The sequence below is a fragment of the Peromyscus maniculatus genome, chromosome 16, assembly GCF_049852395.1.
Source record: "Peromyscus maniculatus bairdii isolate BWxNUB_F1_BW_parent chromosome 16, HU_Pman_BW_mat_3.1, whole genome shotgun sequence".
NCBI classification, from domain to species: domain Eukaryota; kingdom Metazoa; phylum Chordata; class Mammalia; order Rodentia; family Cricetidae; genus Peromyscus; species Peromyscus maniculatus.
The window spans coordinates 65,130,677-65,144,656 of NC_134867.1; the positions used below are offsets into that span (position 1 = coordinate 65,130,677).

Consider the following 13,980-nt stretch of genomic DNA (forward strand, 5'->3'; position numbering starts at 1 on the left):
GGTGGCAAAATATCCATGGACGCTCTTGTTGCTTATTCTTCTTCAATTTTTGTTTTGAAACATACTGCTTTTTTTTTTTTTCAGGTTCCTGATTTTTTTATTTTATTTTTTTTTTCTGAGACAGGGTTTCTCTGTGTAGCTTTGGTGCCTGTCCTGGATCTTGCTCTGTAGACCAGGCTGGCCTTGAACTCACAGAGATTCACCTTCCTCTGCCTCCTGAGTGCTGTAGGTTCCTGATTCTTATAGGCATTGGAGCTCCTGTGGGCACACAGTCTGGCATTGCTTTTCTTATCACTCTTGCCCTAAAACTGGTATGTGTGTGGGTGATAGTCACATATTGCATGGATCCTAGCCCAGAGCTGACCCACCCTCAGAACACGTGCAGGGGGTGGGATATAAAATGAAAGGTAAAGAAGGAGAAGGTGGGATGTGTGGCAGAGGTTTTACAACAGAGCATCAGGAAAGCAGAGTGTGGACACAGAGCAGCAGGCATAAGAAGATTGCCAGTGCACAGAGTTTGGATGTCAGGAGCTGAGGAAGAAGCTGCACCCAATGGTGTTCTTATAACGGCTGTCTTATCTCTACAGCAACACCCCTGGAGAAGTGGCCCATGCTGTTGATGATGTAAGTAGCCCCTAGTGATCAAACACTGGAAATAGTTTTAATGATTTGATGGCCTTTTTTGTTTTTTGAGACAGATAAACTGTTTAGTCCTTGTTGTCCTGGAACTCACTTTGTAGACCAGACTGGCCTTGAACTCAAATCCACCTGCCTCTGCCTCCTGAATGCTGGGATTAAAGGCGTGTGCCGCTGTTACCACCCAGCTTTTTTTTTTTTTTTTTTTTTTTTTTACAAAAGATAAAGAATGACTATAGTTGTTTTCAAAAATTAACAGAGCCTCTGGAAATAAACACTTTTAAGATCTTTACTTTTTTTCTTTAAAGCCATTTTTTTACATTTATTTGCTGTAGATGTATATGTGACATATGTAGATATCAGTGGACAACTTACAGGAGTTGTTTCTCTCCTTCCAGCTTGACATGGGTGCCAGGGATAGAACTCAGATGGTCAGTCTTGGAAGCAAGCTCCTTTAACCTCTGATCCCTCTCTCTGGCCCCCAAAGTATATTTTGTTCTGTTCCCCATGCACACTGTGATGCCCCAAGCACTAGCATTGCTAAGACAAGCAAAAGGAGACCTTCAGAATCTTCAGGTTTGGGGATTTAAAGACATCCCACAGCTGGCTATAGTGGGACACATCATTAATCTCACCCCTTGGGAGGCAGAGGTAGGTAGATCTCTGTGAGTTCCAGACCAGCCTGGACTACATGGTGAGTTCTAGGACAGCCAGAGCTACATAGTGAGACTCTGTCTCAAAAAAACCAACAAAACAAAACAACACCCCCCAACACACACACACACACACACACACACACACACACACACACACACACACACACATTCCACCCTCAAGTTGCTAGCCCTCTCATCCTTAGGTGAGCTCTTAGAGTACCAGGGACCATAAACAGCACCTAGTCTAGCCTTTCCAGTCTGCAGCCTTCTGGTCAACCCTCAGGAATATGCGCTGAGAAAACACATCCTTGAGCAGATTTCTGCCAGCTGGTGGGGAAGTGAGGTTGTGTTGCCCTTTATTCTATCACCCCTTAGCAGACCTTCCTGAGCCCTGTCAAAATTCCACTCACCACATTCAGAGGGCTTAGTGTTTTCAAGTCTAACTCAACAAAATAAGATAACATTTCTTTTGATTGTAGCATTTTGGATTGCGTTTAAGAGATATCAGCAGAATGCAAACTGTTTAATAAGTAGGTCTGCGTGTTAGGACTACATGTAATCTTATCTGCTGAGTGAGTGAATGGTTGGTTCATGACCTTGCCTCTCTTGGCTTTCATGGTATTTTTATCCCTGAAGCCTGAAGAGTTTATGTTGGCGCCTCCTGTGATCTCAGTGTCCAGCACCTCTGGACTTACCCTGTAAGTAAGACCAGATTCACATGGCTGCTCTTGTTCTGGAGAGCCTAAGGTTTGCTTGTTTACACTTTTCATTTGATCCACATCTTCTTACTTGAAAGACTCGGGAGAACAGCTTGTTGGCTTTGCAGCAACACTGGTGGACCTGCAGTGGAGGTTCTCCCTGCTACCGACTTGAATTCCTGAATTCCTATGACATTGTAGAATAAGCTATCTTACATAGTTTTGGGCATTTGAATACGTGGTCCCCAGCTGGTGACTCTGTTTGGGTAGATTTAGGAGGTGTGACCTGCTGGAGGAAGAATGTCCTTGTGGGGGGTGCTTTGTGATTTCAAAGCCTTGCACTTTCCCAGTTCTCTCTCTCTCTCTCTCCCTCTCTGCTTTGTGTTTTCGATTCAAGATGTGAGTCCTCAGCTTCCTGCTCCTTCCACCATGACTTGCTATCGTGGAACTTCAGCCCCTATAAACTCTTTATAGGTTGCTTTGGTTGTGGTGTCTTATGACCATCATAGAAAAATAACTAATATAGGTGTTGATATGAAGGAGTGGACTATTGCTATAACACCTGGTCACGCTGGTGCCCTGTTTTGTTTTTTGAAGAGGGTGGAAGACTTTGGAACTTTGAACTAGAAGAGATTGAGCACTGTAAGCAGAGTTTAGTGGGCTGTCCTAGTAGGAGCTAGGAAGCCAGTAGTGCCAAGAGCCACGCAGACCGTGGAAGCCAGGGCAAGGGGATTCAGAGGGGAACAATAGTTTTAGCAATCGGGCTAAAAACCTTTTCTGTGGTGGTTTTTTGCAAAAATGTGGCTTCTTTCTGCCCTTGTCCTAAGAACTTACCTGAGGCTAAATTTAAAAGTAACGGACTAATTTATTTGGTGATGGAGATTTCAGGAGAGCCCAATATTGACTCTGTTATGTGATGATTAGTGATTCCTCTTAACAGGTCTTCAATGAAAAAGAGCAAATGGTACAGAAAGAAATACAAAATGTATAGTTTGGAGAGAAAAAGGACACTGGCAAGTTTAATGTTATAGCCAATGCTTATGTTAGAAGAGAGCTGAAATTGTTAAGGAGATCAGCATCATTAATAAGAGGCCAGATTTCCTGAAGGCAAGACCTCACCCAGCTAAGCTTCTAAGGTATGAAAGGGAGCTGAAGGCATGTTCCGTCCCTAGGAGGCACCTGCAATCAAAGGCTGCTGCTAATGTGGTTCATGGGGCCCGGGGCTTTTCCAGGGGTCAGCCCTGTGTATCCTTGTCAGTCCCTAAAAGTAAACAGCACAGCATACTGTGTGGACTGAGAGAGTTGAGAAAGTATGGTTGAGAAGGTATGCTACTTTTCATCTCTACATAGAGATAGTATGTCGGTGACCTGAAGTTACCGGTCGCTTACCATCACTGTGACCCCCAGACCGTGTCTGTTCCCCAGTTCACAGTGCCGTCCGGCACTCAGCGTCAGCTGTTGTACAAGTAGTGTTCCCCCAAGTCGACAGATGACAGAGCGGAAGGTAGACTTAGTGTCCCCAAGTCGACAGATGACAGAGTGGAAAGTAGACTTAGTGTCCCCCAAGTCTACAGATGACAGAGCAGAAGGTAGACTTAGTGTCCCCCAAGTCAGCAGATGACAGAGTGGAAGGTAGACTTAGTGTCCCCCAAGTCGACAGATGACAGAGCGGAAGGTAGACTTAGTGTCCCCCAAGTCGACAGATGACAGAGCGGAAGGTAGACTTAGTGTCCCCCAAGTCGACAGATGACAGAGCGGAAGGTAGACTTAGTGTCCCCCAAGTCGACAGATGACAGAGCGGAAGGTAGACTTAGTGTCCCCCAAGTCGACAGATGACAGAGCGGAAGGTAGACTTAGTGTCCCCCAAGTCGACAGATGACAGAGCGGAAGGTAGACTTAGTGTCCCCCAAGTCGACAGATGACAGAGCGGGAGGTAGACTTAGTGTCCCCCAAGTCGACAGATGACAGAGCGGAAGGTAGACTTGAGGGGCATCCTGTTTCTAGTCCGGGAACAAGAGCTGGCCTGAGAGAGCAGCCCGCCAGTACAGAGGGTGGTAACAGAGGGTGGTACCCTCTCTACAGGGGAAGCCCAGAGAGAAGGCGAATCAAACCTGATAAGCTGGGGCAGCAAGAGAACCTGTGTGTCCAATTAACAACAGTCCGGGGAGCTTGAACGTGGAGGGAGAGGAGGCTGGTTGCAAGTGTTTGCAGACCATGCTTCATAGCTGATGGGACACAGAGAAGCTGTCTAGTGACTATGGGACCTGAGCACACACCCCAGAAACTGGGATTCCAGGAGCACGTATAAGCTATTAAACCCCCCTACATATAACAGTCACCAACATGTTCTGAACCTGACAGGGAATGAGGGAAGGGCCTCCCCGAGGTCAGCTGGTCCATCTCCTTCCCCTTACTCCAGCTGGGATACACCCCTCACATATTCCCAGGTCCTGGTCCTGATGTAACCTTTGTGCTAAGATTACACCTGCTCCTGCCATGCCCTGGGGTTCAAGGGCACTAGGATGGAGCCGAGCTCTTCACCACATCTTAGGATCTGTGTGTTGTTGAGGGCCTTACTTAAAGGTTATCCCTTTGTGTACAGACAGCATCTTGCTTTAGTTGACCGTATTTACATGAGTATAATCTCCTCGTAGCTGTTCTTAAAAAGTCATTGGTTAGTTTTGGCTGAGCTTCTTGGGGACTTTGCTCTCCCGCTGGGTAATTTTGCTAAGATGTCTTCATTAACGTAAATAGCTATTCAGAGGTCAGTACAGGGTCCACACTGACCACACTCAAATTGCCTTTTCCTTGCTGTCTCGGGCTGTAACTCCTTGGCCAGCATTCTCAAGTGTCTCTGCCTCAGAAAGGAATGTGATCATGTGATTGCATGTCTACCTACATTCCTTATGTCACGCAGGATATCTGCCAGAGTAAAGGGATCCTGCCTGCCCCCTACAGGAACTATCTAGATATTGCTTCCCCAACATGGACGGAAGGGCCACTTCCTGCTGTGGGGACGGCCCCTGGTGAAGTTACCTGACAGTCCCACCTCAGACCTGCTGTTCTGCTGGGGCATGGAGCATCCACTCTCTTCTGTGAGATGCCCGGGTACCCTCCAGCTAAGAACTCTGCTCTAAGCCTGACCACGGCCAAGGTGGAGGCAGCGAGAGTGGTGAACAGTCCTGAAGTTCATGTACCTCCTCCTGCACTCTCTGTGAGTGACGTGAGATTCAGATTCAAACCTACCTTTAGCTCTGAGATTTCATGGCAGGTCTATGCCCTACATGCTTTTAAAGATATTCTAGGAACTGGATACAATGAGAAAATAGTCATAAAGATCAGAGAATGGGCCTAATGTGTCTCTGGTTGCCTAACATGTGTGAGTCCCTGGGCTCAAGTCCCAGATCACAAAACATGCCTCAGAAATAGATGATAAGCAGTGTGTGTGTGTGTGTGTGTGTGTGTGTGTGTGTGTGTGTGTGTGTGCGCGCGTGCGCGCGCGCACCTCCTTGTAGGTGAGCCCAGAGACTACCATGGCCCAGTTGGGAAAAGGATCCCACACTAGGTGATTCCCACCCAGACAAGCACTATACTGCAGGGGACCAGGGTGTGAACACTGGGACAAAAGAAAACTGTTTAAATAAATAGCCAGCAGAAGTCACTGGTGTATGTGAATAAGGGACATTTCATGTTGTGAACAGGGAGGTTTGGGAACACAGGCAGGAGAGACCAAGTCCAGGTACTCTGCAGGTTGAATCAAAGCTTTGTCTGCCATCGTTTGACGGTGTTCTGTACCCCACCGCACTGCGTGGATGGGATGCCTGTGGTGTTGCCCTGACTGTGCCGAGTGCCTGCTGTTGTCAGTGTGTGTGTGTGTGTGTGTGTGTGTGTGTGTGTGTGTGTGTGTGTGTGTGTGTGTGGCGGAGGGGGTGGGGTCAGGGAGCCATCGGTGGCTGGATGGAACACACTGTATTCCAGCTGCCTTCTTGGAGCATTTAGCCGTAGAGAAGGACACCTGACCGCCTAGAGTGAAGAGTGGTTGGTCCTGTAGCTTGCAGCTCTGCTCCTAAAACAGGCGTGACTTTTCACATGGATATGGACATATACCTCCATATATAATATATTTTTTTCCTTTAAGAGCCTTGTTTTTGTGGGTAGTATGCGTGTGTACACAACTCTGCATAGTTTTCTCTTTCCACCTTCATGCGGGACCCAGGGATTGAACTCGGGTCAGACAGTCAGCCTTGCATGCCGACCCTTTTCCCCTTATAGGTTATTCCGTAACCATCTCTTCATAGGCTGTAAGTGAAGAAACAGCTCAGTGAGGCCTGAGGAGGCAGAGGCAGGAAGATTGCCAGAGGTTTGAGACCAGCTTGGGCCACATAGACCCTCTCTTAAGTCCCCTCCCTTCAAAAAGATCTAAAGTGGGTGAGGCTTAAAGCTAGGCAGTTCACCTCTACCAGGTGTGATCCTGGGATGTGACTGCCTGGCCTCATCTGAACCGTCTATGCCCTCAGCAGGACGGGCTCCTGGGACCTCACAGGCACAGCTTTGCTCTCCTGTCAGGGATCAGCACACCCCCCCATCTCTGAAGGGCCAGGTATCAACTGCCACTTCCTGAGGGCCATCTGGCTGCGGTCTTCCTTACATAGCCCTGTCCCTGAGCAGCCAAGCCCAGTCTGTCACCAGAGCGAGCTGTGTGTTCCAGGGAGAGCTGCCGACAAAGGCAAGCAGCGGCGGGAGCTGCCTGGGGCACGCTCTCCAGCCTTGGCCCCGCGTGACTAACGCAGGCCTGCCCGAGTCTGCCCTGCCTGCTCTGTCCTCTATTAGGAAACCGTCCTGGTGAGGTGTGCTCTTCCTGGCCGCCCTCCCGCTGAGAAGACGTACAGTTTTGAAAGGTGAGAATGTCTCAAGGGGAAGTATAGAGCTGGGTTCAGTGTCAGATATACCAACTCAGTAGGGCCTAGGAAGATGTGGGGTTCGTCTCCCAGTTCCCATGTCGGTGTTCACAGATAAGCCGCAATTTAATGTCCCGGGTGAAAATCTCACCCTGTTCACCCAGTTTTGGTAGCAAGTGTTTTGTCAGGATGTGACAGTGACTCACCGTGGGGCTTCGTACCAGAGGCTTCCACAGCTCAGTGTAACGGCATCTCCCAGGCAAGATACGACAGATGGGACCCACGTGCCTAGGTTCTGCCTACTGCCCCGCTGAGGACTCTTCTCCCCCCATAGCTGAGGCTTGGTGGGGTCATAGCCGGAGATATGCAGGTTCTCCCAGCCTGCCACTCAGGACCAGCCGGCAAGTGAGTCAGAGGATGGGGTCACCAGTCAAGAACCCTCTAGAGCAGTGGTTCTCAACCTCCAACGAAGGGCCTCATGTTGTGGTGACCTCCAACCATCACATGATTTTTGTTGCTACTCCATAACTGTAATCTTGTTACTGTTATGAACCGTAACGCAAATATCTGCATTTTCCGATGATCTTAGGCGACCCCTGTGAAAAGACCGTTTGAAACCCAAGGGATGGTGACTCACAGGTTAAGAACCACTGTTGTAGAGGGAACAGGGCCGACAGAGCTCCCACAGAGCTGTCCTGGGTCCTGGCGGTCCTCCCAGTCACAAGGCAAGGGCACAGGCTAGAAGAGTCCACTAAAGATCTGTCTGTTTCCAAGGGTCTGCCCTCCTCCCACCTCTGCTCTCCTTCCACTCAGATACAGTGTGAACGGCTGGCCTTTGCTCTCCCTTGACCCCTGCCAGCCTGAAAAGCAGTAGACAGTAAGCTCTCATAGGACTTGTCTGTCAGCATTCCGTAGGGGAAGTCGCAGGGATTATTCTCCCCAGGTTTCCATGTTTTGTACAGCAGTAGTTCTCTGCCGCTTAAACTAATGTGGCACTCTCTTTATTCCCAGAGTGTATGGCCCAGCAGAATCTCAGGCAACCGTGTTTGGAGATCTACGTCCCCTCCTCATATCCCTTTTGGATGGGTGAGTTCAGATATTTCCAAGGCCAGTGCCAGAGTTCCACTGGAAGATCAGGGCCTCTCATTCCAGCCATAGGATGACTGGAGCTTCAGGGCTAAGGGCGTCCCAGGAGAGCTGGGGTTGCCCCGGCATGGCTCAGTGTCTGTCAGGGGAGCCCGTCTCTCCTGGGGCAGAGCAGAGGGATGGAGGACTAGCATCGGATGAGCTCCTGGGCTCCGAGCCGTGCTGCATCCCACCATGTTCACTGTCAGCCTGGGGGGCTGCTTCCTCCACCACACGGGTCTCTTTAGAACTGTCCAGATTTGTCTTCTCTTGCTTTTACTAATTAAACTTGACAGTTTCACACAGGTGTGCATGCACGTGGACACACACACACACACACACACACACACACACACACTCTTGCCCCTTACTGCCCCTTGTCCTCCTCTGTTGGCACCTGCTTCCCTAAGTCTCTGTCTCATGGTTATTATGTTCTTTTGCTATGACCCACCGAGTTTGACCAGGACCATCTATGTGAAGGTAGGTTTGGCAGCAGCCAATGGAGCTGGTGGGCTCGGCATTGGGACCACTCAGCCTCCCCCTGAATCCATTAGTGGCCAACAGTTCAGCAGCGAGGGTGGGGCCCAGTGAGCCGCCCCGGCCCCCCCCCCCCCCCCCCCGGTCTCCTGCTGGTTAGAAGGCACAGGCTTGTGTAGGCCTGGTGTAGGCAGCTGCGGCTTCTGTGACTACACGATTGTGATGGCTGTGCCATGCCACAGCCCTGCCCCCATCCACAAGCGCCTCCATTCTTTCTGTCTTCCCTCTAGGGTGTCCTCTGCACCTTAGAGGAGGTGGCATACATGTCCCGTTTGGGGCTGAGTGTGACAGCTGACTTCTCAATAGAAACTTTAAAAGCCACGAGGCTTTGGAACGATCTATTTCAAGTTCTAAGAGACCGCAAACGCCACCCAGACTACTTACTATGCCCTGCAAAACTGTCTGTCATCACTGAAGGAGAAAGAAGAACACTCCACAACAAATCAGGTTAAAGGAATTTATGACCACCACCCAATCCTACAGAGAATCCTGGAATGAGACCCTACTGCCAACTAGGAGGATGAGAACACCCAGGAGGCTCCGCGTGAAGAACAAACGGTGCTTGCACAGTTGTTAGGAAAGTAGGCCTAAGAAAACAAACACCACACCATAGAAGGGCCATAATTAATACACATCATTTAATAGTGGCCTCGAATAGTAGTAACTTCAATTCCTCATCCAAAAGAAATGCAAGCTAGCTTACTGTATTAAGAGCCATGTTGTTGTTGTTGTCTACAGAAATAAACCTCACCTTCACGGATAGACAGCACCCTAGAGTAAAAGAATGGAAACGAGTATTCCAAACTAATAGGACAAGGGAACAAGCAAGTGTTGCTATTATGTTTTCCTTTGGTTTTTCAAGGAAGGGTTTCTCCGTGTAGCCCTGGCTGTCCTGTAACTCCCTCTGTAGACCAGGCTGGCCTTGAACTCAGAGACCTGCCTGCCTCTGTCTCCTGAGTGCTGGGATTAAATGCATCACCACCATCTGGCTAAGTGTTGCTATTCTAATACCTGACAATTAGAAGCCAAAACTAATCAGAAAAAAATCAAGGTCACTGTGTAATGTCCACCAAGAGGGCATTACAGTACTAAACATATGCACCAAACTTGGGTGTACCCAACTTCATACAAATACTTCAAACAAACACGGTTATGCATAGACCCTCAGATTAACCCCAACACAGAAACAGCAGGTGACTTCAGTAACTCACTTTTATCAGTGGACAGGTCATCCAGACCAAAAAAAAAAAAAAGGAAATATTAAGGTTAAATGACATCATGGACCTAAGAGGCATCTGCAGAACATTCCACCCAGGTTCTTTTCAAATTTTTAAATTTAAAATTCTTAACCACTTTAAAGACAATTGAGAACAACGGCGCCTGACTGGGGAGCTCTCTTCTTTGAGAACCATTCTTCTGGTCTTGGGAAGCCACTGGTTCCAGCAGGCGTCAGAGCCGCCGGGCAGAGACTGCATCACAACACTCAAACCCAAGACTGTGAACTTGAGGGCGTTTTGGGAAACTGAGTCTCGCAGAGAAGTCTCGCCAGCACTTCCCCAAGAAGACTTTCCTAGCAAAGCAGGAGCTGCCGTCATCACGCTGCTGCTTTCAGCCAGGGTGCTGTGCGGCCAGGGGCCTGGCCGTCTGCAGAGGGAGTCTGCTGTGGGACACCACATCCTCCCACTGCCACTTGGCTACAGGCCAACCTTCCTTTCATCTGGGATGTGTTTCCTGCTTCAGCTCTGTTTTTACATCTGTCCAAAATAGGCCCTTCACCAGAAATGACAGGGAGGTTCTGGTCAGCCCTCCCTCCTCCTTTATCTAAGTGGAGTGGACATCGTGGCTAGATCACCCACCAGACGTGCTTTTCCATCTCGAGCCCAGCACACAACATCTTTTCAAAGGCCGCGCTTCCTTCACCTCCACACGTCTCGTGACTCAGCCCCGCGAGGAGCCTGACTGTTAGGTGCAGTCAGAGGCACCACACTTGGGACAAGCACCTAGGACAGTGTCAGGAGGGTGGCAGAGGTGTGGGATGTGGTCTGCACTGAGTCTCTGCAGCTCTAGAAGGAAAGCACCTGCTGGCTTAGAGACCTGAGCTGCTCTGTTCTCCTCCTCGGGGTCCCTGAGCCTGGGGGCAGGGCTTCTGCTTTCTATGGCTGCAGATGTGACACAGATACCCACCTTCCAGAACACTTTCACAAAACCGTTCATCAGCGAGTGCCACTGACGTGTTTAACTTGCAGGGCCAAACAGATAAGTCTGAATTGAGGTAATTAAGTCAGAATTGCCTAGGTGAGGAGTCCGTGGGCTGCTGAACATCTCCAGGTGATTCCAAGAGGCCATTGGGAATGTCTGCAGTATGCATTGGGCAGAAGGACCCGGAGGCCTGCTTCCTTACAGCCAAGATAACCCGAAAGCTTAGATATAATTTTAATTCATAAACAATTGTAAATACTCCTTTAAATGTTTCCAGTCCTCTCGTTCATGTTTTAGTTTAAAATAAAATGGCTAGAAACAAAAAATAGGAATCATCAATAACTCTGGGCTTGTGGGAAGTAAACTGTTTTCAGGAAACAGCAAATTACAGGACCAAGTGAGCACGTGCTGCCCATCACATGGCCCTCAGTGCCCAAGTACCCACTGGGAATCAGAAGCCACAGACATTTGGATAGCAAATTATATTTTCGAAGTGACTCGTGGGCTGGTGAGGTGATTTAGTCGGTAAAGATGCTTGCTGACAATTCTGACAGTCTAAGTTTGACTCTCCAGACCCCACACGGTAGAAGGAGAGAACCAGCTCCTGCATGGTGTCCCGTGACCTCCACGTGTGTGCTGTGACACACAAGCTGTGTAGCAGCACCCCCCACACACACAATACACAGAGTAAATAAATAAAATATGTGAAAGAGGAAAATATTTAAAAAGTGGCTGTTATGAGAATGAGCGTAGGCATCAATGCTGGATCTGTGCTGCATACCTTCAAAGGAAACCATACCATGCAAGCTTTCCATCAGTCAGGTCTGACAAGCCTGATTTCGGAAAATGAGTTCATGTAAGGCGACTGACTCTACAACAACATTGAACATTAACAAGATGACCACTGACAGTAACCCACAGGCTGGCAGAGGGGCGAAGTGGTGGGCCCTGGCAAAGGCCATCTGAGGCCAACACAGGACCTGCTGCGGGGTATGTTGGGTGAGCTTCGCTTAATGAGAGGTTATAGGGGACTGGAGAGATGGCTCAGCGGTTAAGAACACTGACTGCTCTTCCAGAGGTCATGAGTTCAATTCCCAGCACCCACATGGCAGCTAACAACTGTCTGTAACTACAGGATCTGACACCCTCACACAGACATGCATGCAGGCAGAACACCAATGCACATAAAATAAAAATAAATAAATTTTTTTTTAAAAAAATGAGAGGTTATACAAGGTGGCGACATTTGTCAATGGCCTCAGACTCCGTTTACATTTTGCTGTACTAAACAGGTTTTGAATTTCAGGTACAATGTGTGCATTATGGCATATGGACAGACCGGAAGTGGGAAAAGCTACACCATGTTGGGGCCCCACTCTGAAGGTGACTCTGCACTGCTGTCAGATGCTCTTGAAGACTTGGGGATCATCCCCAGAGCAGCCGAGGAACTCTTCAGGTATACCCTGTGGTGAGGATTCGGGGCGGACTGGTGGGTACTGAGGGAGCCCTGAGAGAACAAGCCTGGGCTGGAAGATGGACAGGGCTGGTGCCCCTGTCAGAGGCCACTCAACCAACCCCAGCAGCAGCTCCTCACTTCTGGGTGTTCTGGACACATGGGTTGCACCTTCTCACCATGGGTGAGCGAGCTCTGAGTGAGACAGTTCATAGCAGCGGGGCAGACAGGGCTGTGTTTCGGGAGGGAGGCCCAGGGGGCCTGCACTTCAGCTGTTGTAGAGGTTATATTTGTATGTTTGGCCCACCAGAGTTCCCCCTGTTCCCTTCGCACATCCCCAGAGGTTACCTGCTGCTGCTGATAATCATTTCACCAACAAAAGTTATCCGAGAAGGAAGACACACTGTGGTCCTTGTGCCCTGTCCCTGTGGCTGTCACCAGAGCCCCTTTGGGAGGCCACTTTCCTAGCTGCCCACCTCTCTGTCTATGTAGAGCTGAGGGGGGACATTCACTGGCTCCTAGGGGTCGCCCCCTGCAGGCAGCAACCCCACAGAGCATCGAGGTCGGCCTCCTACCCCTGCGAGTAGTTCTGTCTCTGGGGTTCCTCTTGTGTTGCCCCTTTGTCTCCTGAACACCAGAGCCAGACAATGACGTGAGAACTCCCACCTCCGCCTCTTCAAATCAGCGTTCATTAAGTATTTGTGCACATGAACAGATGTGTTTATCAACTTGCATGTACTAACTGCTTCTGGAAAAAATGTTGCAAAACCCTTGCTAAATTTCCACTGTTGATGGCTGTTCTTTCCAGGAGACGTGCCAGCCTGGGTCCCTGTGCTGCGTGCGGGGGCAGGCACTCTACAAACCTCAGAGACGTGCAGCTTTGAGGGTGAGAGGTGGGCCCTCAGAACACGGCACCCACATGCACAGGGAGCCATGCTTTTAACTTGTTGAACAATACCGGAATTTGAGGACACCCTTTTCCAGGGGTTGTCACAGCCAGACCCTTCCCTACATGTGGGAACAGTGCACGTGGATTGCTTGGTGTGGGACATCTGCTGGAGGCACCTTCCTCTTCCCAGAGGGCCAAGCTAGAGTGAGCACAGGAGCAGCTTGCCCGACAAGGGATCTGTCTCAAGCTCACTCAGATGACTGACCTCAGTGACCCAGGGTGGAGGGACCCAGGCCCCTGCCCTTGCTGACCCTGGATCTGCAGATGCTCTCGGCTCCTGGAGGCTCCCCATCTACACAGCCAGCAGTGAGGTTCCCTGATATAGGCAAGCTCTGCTCCCCATGGCTTGCCTCTCATCTGCAATAGTGTTCTGAAACTAAATCTTTGTAGATGGAGAAGCCTGTCTTCAAAACATTCTGAGTTTTACTTTATCATATTTCCGTGAGGCACGTGCTTGCTTTAAGGAGTCAGTCACTCAGCCTCACCTTGCATGTAAGAAGCATTTACATGCAGTGGATCACATTTCTACTCACAAACTAGTCTGTGATCAGGACATCATAGGAGCCCAGAAGTATCCCAAGGCTCTGGACCCCAGGAGCTGGGAAGACCTGCTGGCTGTTAGAAAATTCAGGGAACTATCTAGAAATTAGATCCCTGCTTCACCTCACAGTGGATCGCATTACTGACCTATGTTTGAGGTCCCTCATTCCTGGTGAGTGCATGTTAGCTACGTTCTCAACACTGTGACAGATTGCCAGAGACAAGTTAAGGGAAGGAGGACCTATTTGGGGCCATGGTCCAGAGGGTTTAGTCTATGAGGGTAGGGCAA

The 13,980-nt window shown here is 49.5% G+C and overlaps 1 protein-coding gene across 5 annotated transcripts in view; it reads left to right on the forward strand.

Annotated features, from left to right (window-relative positions):
- Kif25 (kinesin family member 25) overlaps positions 1-13,980 on the forward strand; it is a 37,556-nt gene that overhangs the window by 16,825 nt on the left and 6,751 nt on the right. For all 5 annotated transcript variants that reach the window (XM_042261913.2, XM_015994875.3, XM_042261916.2 and 2 more), the window contains 4 exons: positions 588-624; positions 6,821-6,888; positions 7,900-7,974; positions 12,056-12,205. In XM_042261913.2, the coding sequence (XP_042117847.1) occupies positions 588-624; positions 6,821-6,888; positions 7,900-7,974; positions 12,056-12,205 (330 nt within the window). The remainder of the gene's footprint in view (positions 1-587; positions 625-6,820; positions 6,889-7,899; positions 7,975-12,055; positions 12,206-13,980) is intronic.